The sequence below is a fragment of the Chionomys nivalis genome, chromosome 15 (assembly GCF_950005125.1).
Source record: "Chionomys nivalis chromosome 15, mChiNiv1.1, whole genome shotgun sequence".
Lineage (NCBI taxonomy): Eukaryota > Metazoa > Chordata > Mammalia > Rodentia > Cricetidae > Chionomys > Chionomys nivalis.
The window spans coordinates 52,451,757-52,473,127 of record NC_080100.1 but is presented as its reverse complement, the minus strand read 5'-3'; the positions used below and the strand labels follow the sequence as shown (position 1 = coordinate 52,473,127).

At 43.2% G+C, this 21,371-nt stretch overlaps 1 protein-coding gene across 1 annotated transcript in view; it reads right to left on the bottom strand.

The window, feature by feature from the left end:
• Window positions 1-21,371, bottom strand: part of Cmya5 (cardiomyopathy associated 5) — a 99,859-nt gene that overhangs the window by 14,360 nt on the left and 64,128 nt on the right. The window contains exons 6-9 of the mRNA XM_057789579.1: window positions 17,289-17,407; window positions 12,225-12,374; window positions 9,244-9,390; window positions 7,795-7,942 (exon numbers count right to left, since the gene is read on the bottom strand). Of these exons, the coding sequence (XP_057645562.1) occupies window positions 7,795-7,942; window positions 9,244-9,390; window positions 12,225-12,374; window positions 17,289-17,407 (564 nt within the window). The remainder of the gene's footprint in view (window positions 1-7,794; window positions 7,943-9,243; window positions 9,391-12,224; window positions 12,375-17,288; window positions 17,408-21,371) is intronic.

Sequence of the window (21,371 nt, the reverse complement as noted above, 5' to 3'; positions counted from 1 at the left end):
ACTTCCTAACAAAGTAATTCCAAATGATAAAACAGATTTTTCAAACAAAACTAAGAAAATGGGAGAACATGTATAATATATACATGCATATATTCAGAGAGAAGACATTTTAAAATATTACAAAAAAACTGAACACTTTTTCAAAAGAAATTGATAAATTCAACTAAATTAGCATTTTAAAATATTCATGACAAAAATATGTTTTAAGATTCCAAACTCACACATGAAAGCTAACTTCCTTTAAAAAAAAAAAAACACAAAGAAGAGGAACTATGAATAAAAAGAAAATGGCATAATCTAACAGAGGAGAAATGGGAAGAGAAGCGAACAACCGTAGAAAAGGAAGTGTGCAGCTCAAACCATATGAAAAGGCGCCAGCCCAACAACAGAATCGAACACTTAAACTGCTGTTGTGTGTTCCTGCTATCTAACTGCCCAAAGTCAGGCAAGGTGTGGAGAACCAGGTATCCCTAGTACCGCTGGCCAGGGAAGAAGCCCTGGTAATCCCTATGAAGTTTACCACAGTTTTCAAAATTCAAAAGATACAGTCTTTCTATTTTGAGAAATTCATTCTACAAATAAATGTAGATCAGTGAGCTTGTCTATGCATGGGGTTGTTTCCTACAGTGTGGTTGGGGACAGCAAGAGACGAGGAAGTGTCTCTTCCATTGGTCAGATAAGTTAAAATTACATCCTGGAATATACAATGGAATTGTTTTTAAAAATTGAAGCAGTCCCTCGGGTATGGTTACTCACAATGGTATATGTTTAAGCAGAAAAAGCGAACTGGCAGAAATATGTGCAGGATTGCCAGCATTTGTTGGGAAATTATAGATGCTTTTATCTGAAAGGTTAAAAATGAACCACGTGACAGTCATTGCATTTGGGGACGGGAATTAAGAGATGAAGGATAGATACAAAGAAAATTAAGGTTCTCTGTCTTCCTTTTTGTCTTTTGAATTTGTACTATAAGTACATGTAATGAACCCGAAATTAAAAAAAAAAAAAACCTTTAATAACACTATTACTAGACAGCAAAGAGTCCAAGAGCAGAGGAGCGTGTTTAGAGAATCTGGAGGTATATGTGCCTTTGAGCTCTTTAAAGTAGCTTCTCATGCATCTGATGATGTGACCCTGAGGGAAAGTACACATATTCAAGGTGACTAGAGAGGCTGACAAGTGTGGGGGGCAGCTATTCGCCTCCTGCTGTGTCCTGGGGAGGAGGTGGCCTGTGTACAAACAGTAGGGAGGAATCCAGTGCCACCGCACCCGCAAGCAGCCTAGGGATAGTGCCATCACCAGAGTGCAGAGCAGATGGCTAAGTACGAATTGTTGTTTAAAAACACAGTTGGCTCTTACTGGCTTTCATGTTGGCAGCACCAACATCGAACCAGCCAGTCAATACCACTTATTGCGAACCGTGAACAGAGTGCATGCTGCTCTATGGGAGCAGGGAGCGAAGCGGCGTTTCCCAACCTGCCCGGACACCAAAACTGGCAATTTTGAAATTTTCACTTTTTATCTGACTCTTTTTTTGGTTAGGGTCTCACTCTGTAGTCCAAGCTGGCCTGGCCTTCACTGTGTAACCTATGTTGGCCTCCATCTCCTGAAACTCGTGCCTCAGACTCCAGCGTGCTGGGATTCCAGGCACTGGCCACCACACCCAGCTTCTGAGCTGGGCTCCTGAAGGGCCCAGGCATCTGTATTTGCAAATATCCTAGCTGACTTTTATGACCGCTGAGGTTTGGGAAACACTGTCCTGATAGGAGATGGAGAAGAAAAAGGAAGGAAAGGAGAAATTACATAACATAAGCAACATTAAATATATAAACAAGCCGGAACAGTGGCTCGTGGCTGTAACCTCTGTGCCTGGAAGGCTAAGGCAGTAGGATTGCTGTAAGTTCCGGCTAATGAGCTACAGCAAGAGAGCCTCTCTCAAAACAACAATAAAACTAAGTACAAACACAAAAGACACACTAGTCAGTGGGTGCTTCAAGCTGTTTATAAACCCTTAACTTATCATAAATATAGAAAAATTTTAAGATGGCAAATATCAGTTAAATCGGGGTTAAGAATAAAATTCTTTATATACTAATTTTCCATGATTAAAAAGACTTGGTAAATAAAATTTTAATAGAATCATTTTTCTTTTGATAAATAAGAATATTGTGGGACTCTGTGTTGCTAAATAGCATCATTATTTCATAACAATGCAGAAAACAACACAGGCACTGCACGCTGACAGCCACAGGGCATCGGCTTTCCTGCGACTCAGATCTGTCAGAAAATCAATGTGAGCCAAAGGATCGGGAAGAAGGGTCCTGAATTTCTGTTTTCCCTATCTTTACTCTCCAAAGCCTGGATGATGCTGTTTATTCCAGACAGAAATTCCTCAGAGTCTTGTAATATTCACTTCTCCGGCTCCTCCGAGCTCTCCTTTACTGCCCCCTGGTCGTCTATGTGGACGGTTGCTTGAGGTCCCCAGGCCAGTGCGCTGAGAACAGCAATTTAACACTATGCTTTCAGACACTGTTGGAAATAATTAGTGGGTGTGTGCACATCTTCTGTAAAACTGCTCTTAAAGACGGCCACTATTATCTCAACCGCCCTTACATAAAGATCTCTATGAAAAATTCATCTCTGAGCTGAATGTCATGGAATATAATTGTCTCTCTTAGTGAAATGTTGTACTTCCTTTCTAAAGAGAAATGAGTTATATAACCTCCTTCATCCTCTCTCTCCATCTCTCCCCCTCTCTCCGGCTTTCACTTGAGCTGCCAGGAAGTTCAGATTTGGATTTTATCTCCCACTGAGGTTCCGTGCTCGGCCTCATCTTTCTAACAGTCCTCTCTTCCTTGGCATTCCTCAGTTCTCATCCTCACAGAACTATCTCGGGGGCTCTGTTACATGAGGGCCCTTCACTAGGTCTGCTTTTCGGGAAACTGACATAACATACATGCAGTGCAGGACAGGTTCCAATCCCATTACCCGAGTTTCTAGTGCACAAGCAGGAGGGATGTGAGGTACCCAGTGGCCAGTTAAGTTAGAGTCTTTTCGGTAAAAGGCTTTGCTTAGAAAATGCTGAATGCCAAGAACACTAGGGGAACCCATCACATCACACCCCTCCCAAAGGCCTCTGCAAAGGGACCAGGAAAACAATTCCATATAAACACAGTCGGTTACTTCTTAATCACTCAGTGAATGTGGGCTCTGCCATACCCGTGATCGTCCTACGGCCAGGTGAAACATGTCTGGAGCCCTTTAACCCACAGGCTATAGAGGAGGTCAAAATATTTGCTGCTGGCTGGTGGTCAGTCACCCATCACCTATCTACCTGGAAAGGTACTAAGAAAGCTTTTCGAGAGATTTCTGAAGTGATTCCTCCTTGCTGCCCTTAAGGACAGAGCAGCAGGTGACCCAGCTGGAGCACCTGCCTCTGAGTGGCAATTCTGTTCCTGCTCTATGGTTGGTCCCACAGTTGGGTGCAGGATAATGAACCCACAGACCCAGCACCCATGAAGACCTTTTTAAGGATATTCACCCTCGAGGTTAGGGTTCAGAGAGGATCTCTGGATGCCACAGCCTAAGGCAGAGGCAGGACAGGAAGCTCACCCCCAACTAATTGGTGGAGAATTGCGTCTCACAGATTTGCCATTCAGTGCACAACTTCTCTACACAGCCCACACAGCCTGTCCCTGTCTATATTTCTCTCAGTCATCCTCCTCCACCCACACCTCTGCTGACTCCTCTCTGCAGAGGAGAGACGGAGCAGCTGAGGAAACAGCAGAGCAGTGGAAAAAATTCAAAGTGTTTTGAGCCCACCCAACCCGAGGAGAGCATTCAAAGCAAAACAGGAAGAGTAGGAGACCCTCCATCTCTCACACAAGCCAGGGACTGTCACTCCCTCCCACCCACCTCCAGTCCCAATAGGGACTGACTGCTGGGACCAAGCTTTAGTGCCCACATGCACAAAAAAAAAAAAAAAAAACACCTGCAAATTTTTAGCAGAATTATGAAAGAGACTCCATTGCTCAGCTATTTTAGATATTGTGTCATGGATCATAGGGCACAGTAGGATCACTCATCCAATTCAAACAGCTCCCCCCCCCCAATTCAACCATTCAAACAGCGCTCCCCAATTCAACCAGCATCATTGGTCTTGAATGAGACTATCTAAGAGGTCATCACACTGGGAGAAGGAGCACAGGTCCTTGGGTGGATGGCTTCATTCTGGCAGCTGAAATGAGAGTGCCCAGCCTACAGCACAATCAATGAATCAGTGCCCACCCTCCATGAGTGCCAATGTGTGTGTGCGCATGTGTGGGCATGGGAGTAGGTGTGACTCCTTATGACTCATTCTTCTTTCCTTTTTTTTTTTTTTTACTTCAACTCTTTCTCCTACAGCACTCCAGAGTCTTTAAGGCTCCTTCCCCACCACCCAAGGATCTAGGGTGGGATAAAGATAGAAATGAGAATATAGTTCTTGCTCCCTCTCTTCTGCCAGAGATTCCAGCTGGTTAGATGACTTGAAGTGGGCAAAGACCAAGAGAGATTGACTCAGCCTCATTCATTAGTAGACCTTTGAAGATGTTCACACAGACGAATTTTCAATCCTCATCCACTTTCTGATCTAGGCTCTGGTAAGCAGAGCCACATGAAAAATATGCCACCTCTGGTAGACTTCTCCTTCAGGAACCTCTAAATTAGTTTTTCTACAAACTTGGAACACATGTAGGGGTTATATAACCAATGATTAAATCAATTCTACATGCTTTTCTCTATCAGTGATCCACAGAAAGGTTTTCTGCTAGCAAATTAGACTCATCTTTTCCTATGTATCTGAACTCTGGAGAGAACCCATTCACCATTCTTCTCCTCTTTGTTGGCAGTTTATTAGTTTGAGATTATCCTTAAAGCTGATCCAACTATTCTGATGGCCAGTATTATGTATGTGATGCTAATTGATAATTTATCCATTTCAGGATCACACACATATTCATTGTGCCGCTACGTTGCCAGATACTGCCTCAGTCAGACACCCGGGCTGCAGTTGTACATGCTAATCCCTTCAAGGAGTCAACAAATGGAGGAGATCAGCCAACACTCAGCACAGCTCCTTCCAAGAGACAACACCACCTTAACTATTGGCTTCTATGCATGGAGTCAACTGAGGTTCTAATATGATTGGAAAAATAAGTAGGAATTATTAGGTAGAGGCGACAGGAACAATTTATGTTCCTTATGTATTGATTGCACAACCTGACTAGTTCTCCATAGCTGGCACCATAAAGATTAAGCTATATATAATACAGATAAATGTATTTTGCAGAGTTTTAAAATACCATGCTCTGAAGTGATGTTCTCTCAGAAGATCTGAGACACAAGGCCACTTTCGAAGAACAAAATTTCCCTTGCCTCTTGGATTCTTAGAGTAGAGAACCAAAAGATGAATGCTATCCCAAGTCTCCAAGATCAAGGATGAGCTATTTCAGAATCTAGTGGAGGCAACCTGGGATCTAAAACACCAAGGCTTCTGTGAAGAAGAGACGGCCCTGTTGTGGTAGCTTGGCAATAGACTTGGCAGATGGGCATGGTAGTGATCTGTAGCCAAGGAAATTCTGCTTCCTCCAGAAGATTATCTACTGTCAGACTCAGCAGAAAGCCAGCCATGAGCTGTGGGCTGGACATTGCACTTCCTGCCCCCAGGGCCTTCGAGCACCTAACTGGATCAACTCCGACTCCGACCCAGCTCTAACTGTAACTACACTTGGGAGACGACAACACTTGACAACACGATCAGTAGCTGAGATCACTGCCAGGCTCCTGGGTTCGCAGATTTTTGCTGATTGAAGTACCCAACTGTGCGGAAATGATTTTTGTGTGTGACAGCTGGGGACAGACTGCCACAACCGATGAGTCATTCGAAGCGTTTCTGAACAGGCTGATCGTCCCTGAGAAAGGGGCCTCCTCACGGATGGTGAGAGAGACCACCCCAAGACTCAGAGGTTCCTGAGGTATCACCCTTAGAGCACCCACGCTTTTAACAAAGAGGGTCCCAGACACCCTAAACAATCTCCCAGGGGTAGAGAGTTTGGATCTTTAAATTGACAAGCCTGTGATTAACTCTGCTTACTTTTCAGCAGCTGAGGAACTTCTTAGCCACCTTGTGAGGACGACCTGAAGCAACACACCTGAAGCGCCCGGGCTAGTATCGTTACAGAGGAAGGACTCAAGTCCCTTACCCTCTGTGCTGGCCAGAGTTCACCTCTCAGATGTTGCCTGACACCTGGCAACCTTTTCTGGGAATTTGACAGCACAAGTGCCAAAGGAAGGCTTCCTTCTTAAAGCCTTGCATTTGGGTAGCATCTCACAGTGCCAGATCTCCTCCTGATCCCTGACTTCATGTGACTGGCATAACCCCAAGCCTCCACCCTACCTGGCATTTGGTCTATATCAGGGACTGGCTAACTAATGACTGCTGGGATAGATAGGTGTGTAAGGATTGCACAAGGGGTAACCAACTTAGGGTGAGTAGCCAATAGGAACCAGAATCAAGGGTAAAGCCAGGACTAAAATAAGGCTCTGGATGTCAGCACAGTGCTCTCTCAGGCGGCTCTGTAAGCATACTGAGATCACAACATGCTTGTCTGGGCTCTCAGACTGAAACAAATTAGTGGCTTTACATAGCAATCAACCGGCCAACATGAAAAATGTAATGTATGATAGCGTAATGATTCCTGAAGCTTGCCTTCCAGCAGTCAGAATAAAAGCAGGCAGGCCGCTACTTGTATGTTTACCACACTTCACTTCTGCAGAAATGTCTGCATCCCACCCCTCCCCATGCACCCAGCCCCAATACACACGCTGATCATTATTTAGCAATGCCTGTCTTGAACCTGAAAGAAACTATAATTATTGTTCAGTCGCATGAACCCTTATATCATAACTACATAAACAGCTGCTCGATCGCGGCGCTAATCAAGAGCTTGAATGTACTTTATTAAAAGGTTGTTTAATTTCATACCATTACTCCCAACTTTCTGCTAAAATAGTTTATCTCAGTAAACATGCCTAGAAAGGAAACCAGAAAATATCCTATCAAAATATAAATATCAGTTAGAGTAATCTGAATATTCATCATGGCATGTGAAGGGGTTTTATACATCCGGGACTTCAGAGGTTAAGGAAATACCACCTCATGGATGGGCTAATATTTTCTAACTGACCAACGGATGTGTGGTCCTTTCTTGATAGATTTTAGCTTTCTGATTTCAGTGAGAGAGCCTCGCATTTCTTTTACAGAAGAATCTCTATATTCTTCATGTTCTTGGAGAGGCAGGCCTGTCTCCGTGATAATATATGCGTAATTGGCTCCTTTCTGTTGCCAGTATATCGTGGAGACATTCTGATTTACTTTACACATCAGCTCACTATTAGTTTCCAGGGATAGGTGGGACCTATTCTGATAGAGCTAGTAAAAACGGCACAAAATGTGCATAAATCCTGACTAATGACTGAAGTTAAACATCCCTCAAAGAGGGTTCTATCTTATTAAAATTCGCATACATTTTTCTTCCAAGGGAGTTATTATTCTGCGCTGTAGCATGTGTTTTATGGTAAACGCAGAGTTCATTGATGAATAGTGATGGGGCTGCAAATCAAGTCAACAGCTTAATTGGCTCAGCGGGGTTCGAGGGTGCTATTCTTGCTGGCTAAGCATTTGCTCTGGTAGCCGGAGACCTGGAACATGGTTTCTGGGCTCCAGGCAGTCTCCCTCTGGAGAGGGACCCTTACCTCAGGCCTTCACCCTCAGGAGAGTGCTGTCTGCAGTACTCCAGAGTGTAGGTCTCTGTGGCCTCAGGGTTAGCAGGCCGCCATCTGATGGTGGCCATATTCCAGCACACAGTGCAGTCTTCCGCATGAATCACAGGCGTGGAAGGTGCTGCCGGGACAGAAACAAGTCAGTAACAGAGTAAAGCCAGCTCTCGGGGCAAACCTTGGGTATGGCTTTATTTTTAAGTTTTGCATCAAAAATTTATCCTGAGCTAAAAACTCAAAAGAGATAAAAAAAAAAAAGAAAGAAACAAAAGATCACTTACATAGCTGAATGTCTCTCTCCCTCCTCTACATTACATATTGTCAGATTCTAGCTCATCTCAGTCCCTAACAGTTGCTTTTCTATAAAGTCTATCCTGTTTTCTTTATAGAGCTGCTACATAAACAAATAGAAATATTCATTCCCTTCTCCTTTTACCCAAAAGGCAGACATGATTTTGTTCTCAGTAGGTGGTCAGTACAGGTTTGGGTAGGGGGACTGTCCATTTTTTGAGTCTCATGTAGCCCAGGTTGGCCTGGAACTTGCTGTGCATCTTGAACTCCTGTCTCCACCTCCCAAATGCTGGGAGTATATGTGTGAGCCACCATGCTGAGCCAAATATTTGTTTTTAAAGGCAAGAAGAAAAGATACAGGACTAAGAATAAACTGCTTCCTCCCTGAGGTGGCTGTAATGACCGTAAAGGTGGGACAGCCTTGGGCAATACTGTATCTTCTGTTGCAGCTCTGTGTAAAAAGATTCCACCAATAGACTATATTCCCACTTGAACACCATGGCTTCAACCACTCTGTGTTTTCCTGCATCTGTATAATGAAGCCCAGTCTTACTAGCTTGCAGTTAAAAGCTCTATATGCTAACCCTTTTAAAATGATGTCTTTCCTTATTCTCAAGCTTAAGAAAAGCAAAGGTCTTATAGAGTCCCACGCCCCAATGTATACCTCATGTCTGCTCATTGTTTGTTCAAGAAGACTCTGCTGCAGTTAACACATCATGTCCCACTGACCATGTAAAATATTCTGTGCAGGCACCATCAGCTCTGGGGAGCCATTTCCTTGCCCTGTCTGCTTTGGTACTCCCTTGAGGGCGCTCACGATGATCTAGACTCTTACCAAACATTCCCAGTGATCTTCCGGCTTTTTTAACTCTTCAGCTCAACTCTGATCATCTTGTAAATAGGAACTCAATCATGTTGTTATCGTGCTTGAGGAATGATCATATGGCCTCATGTTTCTGGACCGACCCTCTACCCCTGAGCTCCATCCTAGGCCCCACCTTGGTCTTATTTTATACCATCATTTTGCCCAACATTCAATACAGAGCTAATCCTTCCTAAATACACATTGGTTGACCTCAAGAGTCTGTGAAGAATTGAGTACTACCTTGTAATGATGTCTTAGCATCCACTTACCTGTTCTAAAAATCGCTCTTTCACTGGGCAGGCTACATCCAGTGAAGTTGATGGCCATCACCCACACTTGATAACATCGGTCAGGCTCTAGGTCTTCAAAAATGCAGTAACTTTCCTTCACGGTCAATCTGTATTCTTCTACCAACTCTAGCATGAGACACAACTATGAGTTCAAAGGTGACTTCTAAAGTAAACTAAAAATTAATTATTAGAAAAGGTAGTCTAAGTTGAGCCATGGGGTGCACACCTTTATTCTCAGTACTCGGGAGGCAGAGGCAGGCGGATCTCTGTGAGTCTGAGACCAGCCTGGTCTACAAGAGCTAGTTCCAGGACAGCTAGGACTGTTACACAGAGAGACTCTGTCTCAGAAAACCAAGAAAGAAAGAAAGAAAGAAAGAGAGAGAGAGAGAGAGAGAGAGAGAGAGAGAGAGAAAGGGTAGTCTATGACTTTTGCAGAAGGCTCAAATTGGTAACTTTACAAATATTATTGTGTGATAATTGATAATTATCGCTTTAGGATACATAAGAAAGCAATAGCACTCTAAAAACTGATACTTAGAATGACATATGTGAACATCTATCACAAAATAATAGCATGCTAGGACATGTATGCAATTCATAATCCACAATTAAAGTAACCTGTTTCAAAGGAAAATATCAAACTTGTATAGAGTTTATGTCACTTTAAATTTCAGTAATATAATCTCAAGGAAAGCTTCAAAACCCAATGCCAACTTCCCACGGGAGTCCATCACTGGAAAAGACCACTCTGGGCTTTTACTTGCAACTCTGTAGGACATCTTTACAGACTAGTAAACAAGTTTGCTGTCAGTAGGACTTTCTAGGTTTCAGATCCTGACAGTCGCTCCAGAACTTACTTCAGTGCCACCCTCTGCAAGCTTTGGGGATTAAGAAATGACTGACACACGACCACATACAGAAAACGTGGGATTCAGTTGGGCATCCACTACGAGTAGCTAGAAACTTAGCATGTTTATTCTACACAGGCTCTCTCTTGTTGAACAAGGAGGCAGGTTGACGGCAGACAACTGAACAGGAGGTGGATTCAGGTAACCTTGGTAGGTCTTTAAAGGGGAGCTACCTCAGGCTGTAAATGTCGGAAAGGAGAAGCCTAGGGTTGATAGTCTCTATGTACACTGGTCAATCATTCCTAATCACTCATACTTGCTCACCAAGGGAAGACTTGGCCATCCCTATGGGTCTGAGGCATTGAGGTCCTTGGCATGGTTGTGCTTATGTAAACAACACACATTCAGTCACTCAGAGTTTTATTCTTTCCTTATATATTCACCAGGTCGTCTTCCACACCCCACATTTCAGAATCCTGTTAACTATCAATTTCTACTTACATAGGAAATGGTTAAATTTGATAGGATGAGGAGCTATTACAAGAAGTTGAAATTGGTTCAATCAAGATTTTTTTCCTTTTAAAAATTCTTGAATGGTTTTACTTTAAATATTTTTACAGCAAGTATGTTAAATATTATTGCAAATGCCCACCCCTTTGGTTTTTTTATTTGTTTGGGATTTGGGGCTCTTTGATGCAGGATCTCACTTCATTCTGGAGCTCAGTCTGGCATGGAATGTTCCATTCTCCTGCCTCCACCTCTGGAGTCTAGAGTTACAGGTGCAAGTTACCTACCATATCTAGTGATACCTTTAAAAGAATAGGTTTTTATTTGTTTGTTTGTTTGTTTCACAAAAGAAACTTAAGACTCTAGCTGTCTTTCTTTGCCAAGACCCAGGTCATCCTCAGCTACAAAGCGATTCCAGGACAGTCTGGGATATGGGAGACTCTGTCTTTAAGAAAAAAATAATTAACTTTTAAAAGTGATTTTCTTTTACCGTATTTTCTTTTTTTTTATTTTTAAATTTATTTATTTATTTCTTTATTAAAGATTTCTGCCTCCTCGCTGCCACCGCCTCCCATTTCCCTCCCCCTCCCCCATTCAAGTCTCCCTCCCTTGTCAGCCCTAAGAGCAATCAGGGTTCCCTGTCCTGTGGGAAGTCCAAGGACCTCCCACCTCCTTCCAGGTCTAGTAAGGTGAGCATCCAAACTGCCTAGGCTCCCACAAAGCCAGTATGTAAAAGTGATTTTGAAGTCTCCACAAGAGTGAAATAGTCTACAGTTCTTTCCTCGTTACAAAGTGGGCTCCTGCATTTGTAACGGAATGTTGACGCTGCCACATGCTCATCTGATTTCCCAAGTATGTGAGTCTGTCTTCAACAAGCAACACAGACGCCAGCATTCCCCACGCTGATTCACCAGGAAGTACAGCCTCAAGCTGCCTGGCTCTCAGGTCTTGGTGGAAGTTCTGAGCAGAGAGATCTTCACAAAAGCTCAGCTTGTAAGGCCTGCCATCTGCTTACTACAGCAAACGATGTCACTTCTATCGACCCCTTACTTTGGGCCACTGATACCATCCTTGAGCCACGCCTTGGGGCTTGTGAACGTGAACTATCTTACGGGCTTCTTTGAACCTGCAAACCTGACATCCCATGTTGTGTTTGCGTTGGACTTATTGTGGAGGACACAGCCCTGTGTATGGCTCATTGTCCCTTTACGGAGCAGGACACATCATGCCCCTCTTCAGACTTCAGCACTGGCTAAGCCTTCATTCTCTCTGAGGCTTTGGGTCCTGTTATTTTGAGAGCTCAAAGTCTAACTTTAATCTGAATCCTAATTATAATATTCATGTTGACCATTAGGATGATATTTATGTTTTTTTCCAGGTATTATTTTATACATTGTTCTTTCTGCTAGTATTTTATTATATGGGTGTTGAGGGATTTTGTTATCATTCTTGTTTTGTAAGTGGCTATAAATGCTTTGTGGAAATGTACACATTGAAATATGTACATATTGAAATTATACTATATTATAATTAAAATATACATAAATTTATATGCAGGTATAATGACTATGAAGGCCTGCATCTGTCAGTGCATAGCAATCTTACCGTTTACTTCTTGGTCGTCTTGAGGCTCCTCCATGCAGTACACCTGGAAGGAGTCCACAACATCCTCCTTGTTCATGCTCCAGTACACTGCAACTGTTGTGCTGGTGGCAGAGTTTGGTTCCTGAGGTTCTAGTCTGGGAGGCTGTGGAACTGGAACAGAAGCACAATTCCCTATGACTAGTGTCATTTTATCGATCGATTGTTTCATTTAAAATATGTTTAACATGTTGTTAAAATTTCAACAATATAGAAACTTAAGTGATAAAAATAGCTGGAGTCCCCGTTTCCAACACACAGCCCAACTTCATTCCTTGGAGACAGTCAGTGTTAGGACTGTCTGTATGTCCCTTCGGGATGCTTCCCAGGCATAAGAGCATATGCAACACAAATAGAAATAAACAAAAGTGAACCCCTAACCACGTAACATTATTCTATATCTTATACTTAAAGAAACTGGCAGTGACTAATGGTTTATCAAATAACTTGATTTTACTTCTTAAAATCCCCTCCAATGTGTTTTTTTTTAGATAAGAAGTGCTATACTATTCTATACTGACATAGTTTATAACAATAAAAAGCAGTGAGCCCTTTCCCAACATTGTTATAGTATCTTCAAGGTGAAGGAAGACTTGCATTAAATATTAGGCTAGAATTTTTAAAGCTACAATCCATCTTTTCTTTCTAACATGGTATCGCTACAGATTTTTTAAATTAATATTTAAAGGTTAGACAGGGGGTAGAAGTAACCTCTTAATGGAATTCCAAGTAAATTTTAGATGCCTAATGTAATTATGTGGCTCTGAATTTTAAAGACAACAATATTCTTGAGTGTTTTACTGGAGATTTTTGAAACTTATAATTATGTCTATTGGACATTAATGCAATACAAACCAATCTCTATGCAATTATCTTTCTGAGCTTATTAGACATGATCATTGAACATATTTTATACATCATAGAAAAAGGTTATTCTCACAGTTGAAAAGATGTCACACTTTTAAGATTTGTGCCAACAATTTCCTAAGAGATAAGCTTACCGGAATAATGTAGACCAAATTTATAAGTTGACACTCAGAGAAAAGAAAATAAAGGTTAGCTCAGCAATAAGGTCAAAATGAGAAAGAAAATAAATGGATTTGAAGAATGGAATAAAAAGACAAATTGAAATGATTCAATAGAGATAAAGAGGTAGAGGAATAATGCAATTATAAAAAGTGAGGAACAGACAAGGAGAATGGTCAAGTTCATAGGCTTCACAACTAAGGCTGGCTTTAGGCTAAATGCAAGACCCCCAGCTACTTGTATTATATTAGCCTCAGTTTCTCCATTTAAAAAAAATTGAATGACTAAAACACCATTCCATCCTAGGGTTGTTGCATGAAGCAAGACAATGTGTATCAAGTGTTTAATAAATGTGCCTGGCTGGGGGCAGCATCCGGAGGGCAAGACAGCCTTGGCAGAAAAACAGCAAACGGAGGAGAGAAGAGGGAACTCCTGACAGGGAAGGCTGAACTGGAGTTCCCGTACCTGGTAGGTCACAGTGGCCACTGACACAGGACATGCTGAACAGGCTGCATGGGAAGGTGTATGCCAACCTGCCCTGCCTTTCCCCAAACACTGACAGCTGTATCTTCCAACAGAGAATCCGAACTACCCTCAAAAAGTATTCATCCAAAGAGAGGTAATCCAGCAGGTTTTCAAGTTACCCAGGTTTATGGAAGAGCCCAACAAAACATTTCAGTTGTTATTAATCTTCTTTGAAGCAGTGTGGAGAGCTTGGAGCATGAACAATGTGAACTCTCTTCTTCCCACTATAAATTACACATGGAGCTGGAGTTAACCTTATAAAAATGGCAACATCTTTCTATATCCTTTTCTCTCTAGCACAGCTTAGCAAACCTAAAACTGATAGCCAACCCCACCCCATCATCTCATTTTAAGGTAAAGTCATTGTAGAAGATTAAGCAAAGTATGTAGGCTACAAGTAATTTTGCTTCCACATATGCTCCTCCGTCCAAAGAATTAAAGTTAAAATATCCTTTTCTCCAAGCAGGAAATAGATTTTTCTCTTGAGAATGCGTCAAAGGGAAAGAAGAATATCCCATAGACACGATCTAACAATCATGACTACATTATAATTCATATCTGGCAGAACACTGGAACCCAGATTTTACATGTTAGTAATTATAAGCATAATTACTTTTACTTTTTTTTTACTTTTACAGGAGGAAACTTGAATAAGTGTGATGCCAAAAAATACAAAGGAAATCTTGGTGTTTTTTCGCCAGGAGCTTGGATGCCACAAGAGGAAGCACCCAGTGCAGCCCCTCTGATTGACTGAAAGTGCCAGGAGAGAGTTTTCACAGTCAGGGACCTAAACATTAATCTGCTTGGATTTCAGTGCCTGGGGCCAAATGTAGATTCCACTCAACCTGGTTTGCAAAATTTCCACAGAAGATACAGTCACAGTGACATGCACCTATGATTTCAGCACTCAGAAAACATGAGTCTGATGCCAACTTGGGTTACATAGTGAGACACTATCTCAAAAAGTAAATACAAGTCTCCAGGAAAGCAACCTTAGCCGCAATAGCCAAGAGGTAGAAACAACCCAGGTGTCATCCAGGTGGATGGATGGATGGATGGATGGATGGATGGATGGATGGATGGATTATGGATGGATAGATGATGAATGGGATAGAAGGATAGATGGAGGATGGATGAAGGATGGATAGATGGATGGATGGATGGATAAATGGATGGATGGATGGATGGATGGCTGATGATGGATGGATGGATGGATAAAGCCCATGGCATAGGCATGTAGTTAAGTCTTGAACACCAAAGTCGTGACACACCTTACAAACAGGAGTGAATATGGAGGAAAATAAGCTAAGGAGAATAAGCCAGTTACAAAGATACTATCTGATTTCACTTACTCAAGGCACTGCAAGTCATCAAACTCAGAGAAAAAGAAAAGGAGGGTCTAGAGGAAGAAGGAGCTAGTGTTTAATGGTTTAGGATATTCAGAGATTCAGTGCTGCAAGAAGAAATTCTGGGATATATACGGTGGTAGTAATTGTCAAGACATGAACAGACTTCGTGCTACATTTATACGTTAGTGTACATAATTAAAGATGGCTGATATGCCAGGTGTGGTGGTGCACACCTTTAATCCTAGCAGTAGGTAGGTAGAAGCAAGCAGATCTCTAAGTTCTAGGCTAGCCTGGTTGAGTGCCAGGCCAGACAAGGTTTAATGATAAGACCAAAATAAATAACAAATAAAACAAAATAAAAATAAGATAAAAATGAGTAGTAGTATGGTAAGTTATTTTTTAAAGAAAATAAAGTTGTCTTTTAAAATAGTTATTTTATTAGTTTTTTAATTATGGTATACATGTGTGTTCTATGTGGGCACATGTACATATGAGAACTGACACCCATGGAGTCTAAAAGAAAGCCTCAGAGTCCCTGAAGTTGGAGTTATGTGCAGTTGTGAGCTAAGATCTAAACTCAGGTCCTCTGCAAGTGCAAGACACACTCTTAACTGCTGAGCCATCTCCCCAGCCCCTATATAGCAAATTATATTTTTATCTTACCACAATTAAAAATAAATCTAAGATCCAGAGTCAAAGAGGCCTAGCTATGATGTCATTGATGTTTCTCTTCTCTTTCCCTGTCACGGGGGCATCGGATGAGGTACAGAGACTCAAGGCCTGATTTCCCCACATCCTCAGCCAGTCATGTAGTCCTGAGCAACACGATGCTTTGTGCTCCTCTCGCTCCTTACCTGTCGAGCGGGGAAACTAACTAAACCTTCCTCCTGGGACTGATGTGGGAGATGAGATGACCAAAGGCCCCGCCCCTGTGGTACCTCTGCCTCCCAGAGGGGGAAGGGCCTCGTATCTGAGTGGTTTCATTGGTCACAGAACAAAAACATCTAGACCCTGGGCCACTTACTCTGCAAGGCAGACACACAGCAGCGTGGGCCATTCCCAGGCCTCTCTCCCCAGAAGGGCTTCCTGGGGTGAGGGCTACTGGTCTGTGACTGTGTGGTTCTGTGGCTTCTAAAACATGTAAAAAGCCTCCTTCGCTCACTAGTCTTGTAAATGGGCAGGTGTGTAAATGGGCAGTTGTGTATAACCAAACCTTAAAATGGACAGCAAATACCCTTCCATCTGGGACAGCTCAGCAGAGAATTCATTGGTGTAAATGACTCAACTTTCCACTTTACCAAAGGTGTTGGAGTTTGAGTATTTTGCAGGGAGGGAGTGTTTATTGGGGGAGGCTGTCTTTTTAAAAGACACAGCAGATTCTGGCTGGTTCCTAAACTAGAACCCTTTCGACAAGAATGTGATTTAAACACAGCTGCTGTCTGTGAGGTAAATTTGACAAGGGTACCTCTTGATGAGGACATCTGAGCACCCTGTACAGTAAGCAGAACTCAGTAACCAGGAAAATGGCAGCTTCAAGCATTTAAATGTTGCATTGCCTTGTTTGCTAAAATAGAACATTAAAAAATAATTTGAAAAGCTGGCAGGATGTGCTGACAGCTGAGTGGGAGGCTCCTGGCTACAGACCATGATGCTGAGCTGTGAGTTCTCTAAGCTAATCTGTTTGGCTTGGGGAGGGGAGGGGTAAATAAAGAAGAGGAGGAAGGAACTGAGTTGAAGAGGGGAAAACTACTTATAAGGTAAAATTCATTCGCCGCATGTGAAAGTATTTTATTCCTTTTTACCTATCTGCTGGGTCGCTGGTATGAAGTAATTTTCTTGCACGGAGGGAGAGAAATTCTAGTTTTCAAAAAATAGGATAAAAAAAGAGGGAACCCTTCAGTTCCAGTCACTTCAGCTCTCCTGTGCAGGCCCCAACAGAGTCGCGGAGCTTCCAAGGGAAGAGGATGACATCACAGAGATGAGCAGCTGGCCCCCCGAATCATCTCAGAGCCGAGCTTCCAACCCTGACAGCCCACGCCCATCTTCCCCCAGTTACAGAAATTTGACAGAGCAGTCAAGCAAGAGCTGCCAAGAGCCATCGAGGTAAGTAATACATTAAAATGCTCACCGGCCGCTTGTTTCAACATCTGGTCACCTCGCGCCGAGCTGTCATCGTAGTGCTCAAACAGCGAGAAGGCGGCGGGCATGTTCTCTAAGGAAGCCGTACTCTCCATCGCTGAAAGCAGTCTGCGGAGGGAACAGAGCTCCACTCAGTCGGGAAAGCACCAACACAGAACCGGTGGGAGCAAGGTCCCGGCACCCCTAGGTATCCAAAAGCATCGGGGAATATCTGCATCTAAAATCCATTCATTCGTAGACACCTGGTGATATAAGAGGTCTCATCCCTGGACTCTCAAAGTTGAAAACTTTCAAATTATCTAGCCTTGGATTTACTTCTAATAAATGAGTCTTGAATATGGCTTCACATGAGTGATTATTTCCTAAAGGATATAATATCCCAAGCCAGTCTGGAAATTTCCACGCTATAGGGATGCGGATGCTGTTCTCAACCCTCAACACCAAGCCTCCGGTCGTACAAAAGATAAAACTCACCTACTATGTGGCAGGCTCTGTTCTAGGGCCTGGGAGTCTAAGTGTGAAAGCAAGGACAGCCATTTTGGAAGACAGGCCCCGGCTTCCAAAGGGATGGATTCTGTAACCCAAGCCCTTCTTAAGGAAGGTGCCCACCTGGTGCAGGAGGTCCTTCTTATATTTGTGTTGCTTTCATTGGTTGAATAAAGAAAACTTGCCTTGGCCTTTTGATAAGGCAGAAAATTAGGTGGGCGGGGTAGACAGAACAGGATGCTGGGAAGAAGGCAGGCAGAGAGAGCTGCCATGGAGTCGCCAGAGTCAGACATGCTGGATCTTTCCGGTAAGCCACGATCTCGTGGTTCTACACAGATTATTAGATGTGGGTTAAAACAAGATGTGAGAGTTGGCCAAGCAGAGGCTAGAGCTAATGGCCAGGCAGCGATTTGATTAATACAGATTTCCGTGTGATTATTGCCGGCATAAGCTAGCCGGGTGGCCGGGGTGACAAGCAGCCCGCCACAGCCTGCTCCTGCTTTATACTACACCCACCAGCACAAGCACTGAGCATTTGGGGCCAGGTACCACACAGAAGGTGCGTGCATAAACGACTGAGCCGGGTTTGCTCTGAAGGGGAAAAATGAGAGGCGAGTTTCCAACATGACCTGTCTTTGGCCACAGCAGCCTCAGAGTGGCCCAGGGCTCCTCGTTTGGTGCCTCACACAGGCCTGGAATGCTCTTCTAGCAAGGAACTTTGAGGAATTGCATTGGCTCCCTTCCCTGGACTCCTGGTTTTCCAGCACCAGAACCAGCCTGAGGCCTTCGTGCTGGCTACTGGTACTCTCCACCCGATTCGCTGGCTCAGTGCCTCCCTTCACCTAGCTCAGCTCTCTGTTCAAATGTCGCGCCCTGGAGAAAGGCTGCGAATGGAGCAAGACTGTCCCCACCAGCCTTCCTGCAGCCCCTGTGCCTGTTGTTTGATTTCCTGCTATTTATCAAGGCCTAGTTAGTTCATTAACTGTCAACTTCACAAAAATATAATTTACATGCAGGAGAAGGTGGCCTTGTTCAATATTTTAGTGCAATGCCTTACTTGATGCGTAGTAAGCGTTTAGTAAATATATCTTGATTTAATAAGAGGCCAATGGTTTAGTTTGTGTAGAAATCAGGATCTCACAGGCTTAGTAAATCTGGTGTTACAATAAGGGGCGGGGAGAAGATCGTGAAATGGCTTAGAGTCCCTTCTATGCTTACTATTGTGAAACATGATCAAATTCACTACTATTTGATTTTGGGGGGGGATGCTTCAGTGAGGCCTTCGGGGTATTAAAAATGAGCAGGAATTTCTTAGGCAATAGAGAGACAGTAAAAGTATCGCAAATGGGAAAATGGCACGAGCACCAGCCAGAGATGGCGAGGAGTACAGCTCACTGGAGAGCAGAGCACACACGGGTGCTAGAGAACAGAGCTGGGTGTGAGAGGGGAAGTTTTGTGACTTGAGGAGGAAGGGCCTTTCACACGCCCTGAAAATTTCCATTTTATCTCTTAGGATAAGGGCAGTCACAGAATTGTTTGCCTAAGGGACCTGTAGACAGCCCTGACTAGCCACTGAGGAAAGATTAGAGCCAGCACACAAGGTAGGCAGTCCCCACAGAGGCTGGGTCCCACGAAGCATGCAGAGCCAGGCCATCTCCTCACCCACACCAGCTCCAGGAGGAAGGCTTAGTTGGTATCCTCTCAACAGGTGAGGAGAGAGAGGGCACAACAAAGCATGTGTTGAGAGGCCCTCACTGTCAGCACCCCCAACCTAGATGGAGGAGATTAAAAGCCCATATTAAGGCTTTGGGGTGTAGAATATAAAAATAAACTAAGAAAAATTATAATTTTTTAAGTGGTGATCAGGGCCAGAGAGGAGACTCAACAGTTGAGAGCACTGTTTCTCTTGCAGAGTAGCCAGGTTCAAGTCCCAGTACCCACATAATGGCTCACAGCCCAGTTCCAGGGGATTCCAGTGCCCTCTTCTGATCTTGGGCATGAGGCATGCATGTTATACACAAACATACATGTAGGCAAAACACCCATACCAAAAAATAAAAATCAAAAAAAATGTGGACAATATGCACACTAAGTCTTCTCGATATGTTTCACTGACTAACTCTACAGAAGCTGCCTGTAGATACCACAGTAAAATGTCTGCGTTTTCTCTTGTACACCGACCCATTCAATTTTAACAGCAAGTTGATAGCTGATATCCTTTTACAAGTCAGCCCTACAATGGTGGAGACTCCCCTGTTCACTATTATAGGACAGAAGAACAAGACACCCAGGGGAATGCATCCCCTCAACACAGCAGCATTTGTAAAGCAAAAATGTGGTGTTGAAGATATGCAAATGTTGCGTCTAAATATGCTTGACAGCATTCCTTAATTGAAGCATATGAGTGCCAAAAAATCAATTAATATAAAAGCTCTGTCTTCAGAGATATGAAGTGAGAGAAAAAAGCGGGGAACAAACAAGTAAGAAAATAAGAAAATAAACTAGACTTGGCGCTTCCTATAGAGAGGAAGTAGAAGTCATGTTGAAGACTCACAGTTGTTCATGTTCATAGTGTTTTCTTTATGTGCTCATATTTCTACCAAATCTAGGTTTGTGTTGTCCTTTAATTCACTACGTAAAAATATTGGTTATCCCAACACCTACACAACTCATTGAACATGGAGATATCAAACTGATGGCCTACCTAGAGTCTCCACCCCTACATTCTGGTGTCTTTGGTACAACAGTATACTGTGCACAGTACCAAAAGAGAGACATAAACACCAACCCAGCCACAAACTTTTTGATCCATAATGGTGTCCACCCTGCAAGATATACTAGGGCCATGGTGGCACAAAGTTTGTGGGAGACACCAATTAGTAACTGATTAGTCTTCACACACACTCCATGAGATGGAACTCATGCCCAACACTGCTCGGGTGACCAGGAATCAGGGACCAGATAGCCTAGAGACCTAGGATAAAACCAAATAATGCTGGTCTGAAAACAGAAAAAAAAAATGCAGGGGTAAAATGACTCCTGAAGATCTTCTGCTATCCTCACAGATCAGGGCCTTCTTCAGCCATCATTGGAGAAGCTTCCTCCTACAGCAGATGGAAACAATACAGAGACCCAGAGCCAGAGACCCACTGCAGACAGTGAAAGAGACCTTGGAACACTCAGCCCTAAATGGGATGCCTTCACCAAATCCCTTCCCCCCATACCTCAGGGAACCCCAAGGAAGAGGAGACAGGAAGAGTTCAAAGCCAGAGGGGAAAGCCACTGAGAAAACAAAGCCCTCTAAATCAACAAGAGCAAGAGCTTATATGAGCTCACAGAGATGGAGGCAGCATGCACAGGGCCTGCACGGGTCTGCATGAGATCCTCGGGGCATATATTATGACTGCCAGTCTAGTGTTTTTATGGGATCACTCTGTGTGTGTGAACAAGGGGGTCTCTGATTCTTGTGCCTTCTCTCGGGCTCTTCCTTCTGCTGCTGGTTTGTCGTGTCCACCTTTGATGTGATAGTTTCTGTTTTCTTATTGTATTTTATTTTTGTTATATTTTAAATGAATGAATGAATTAA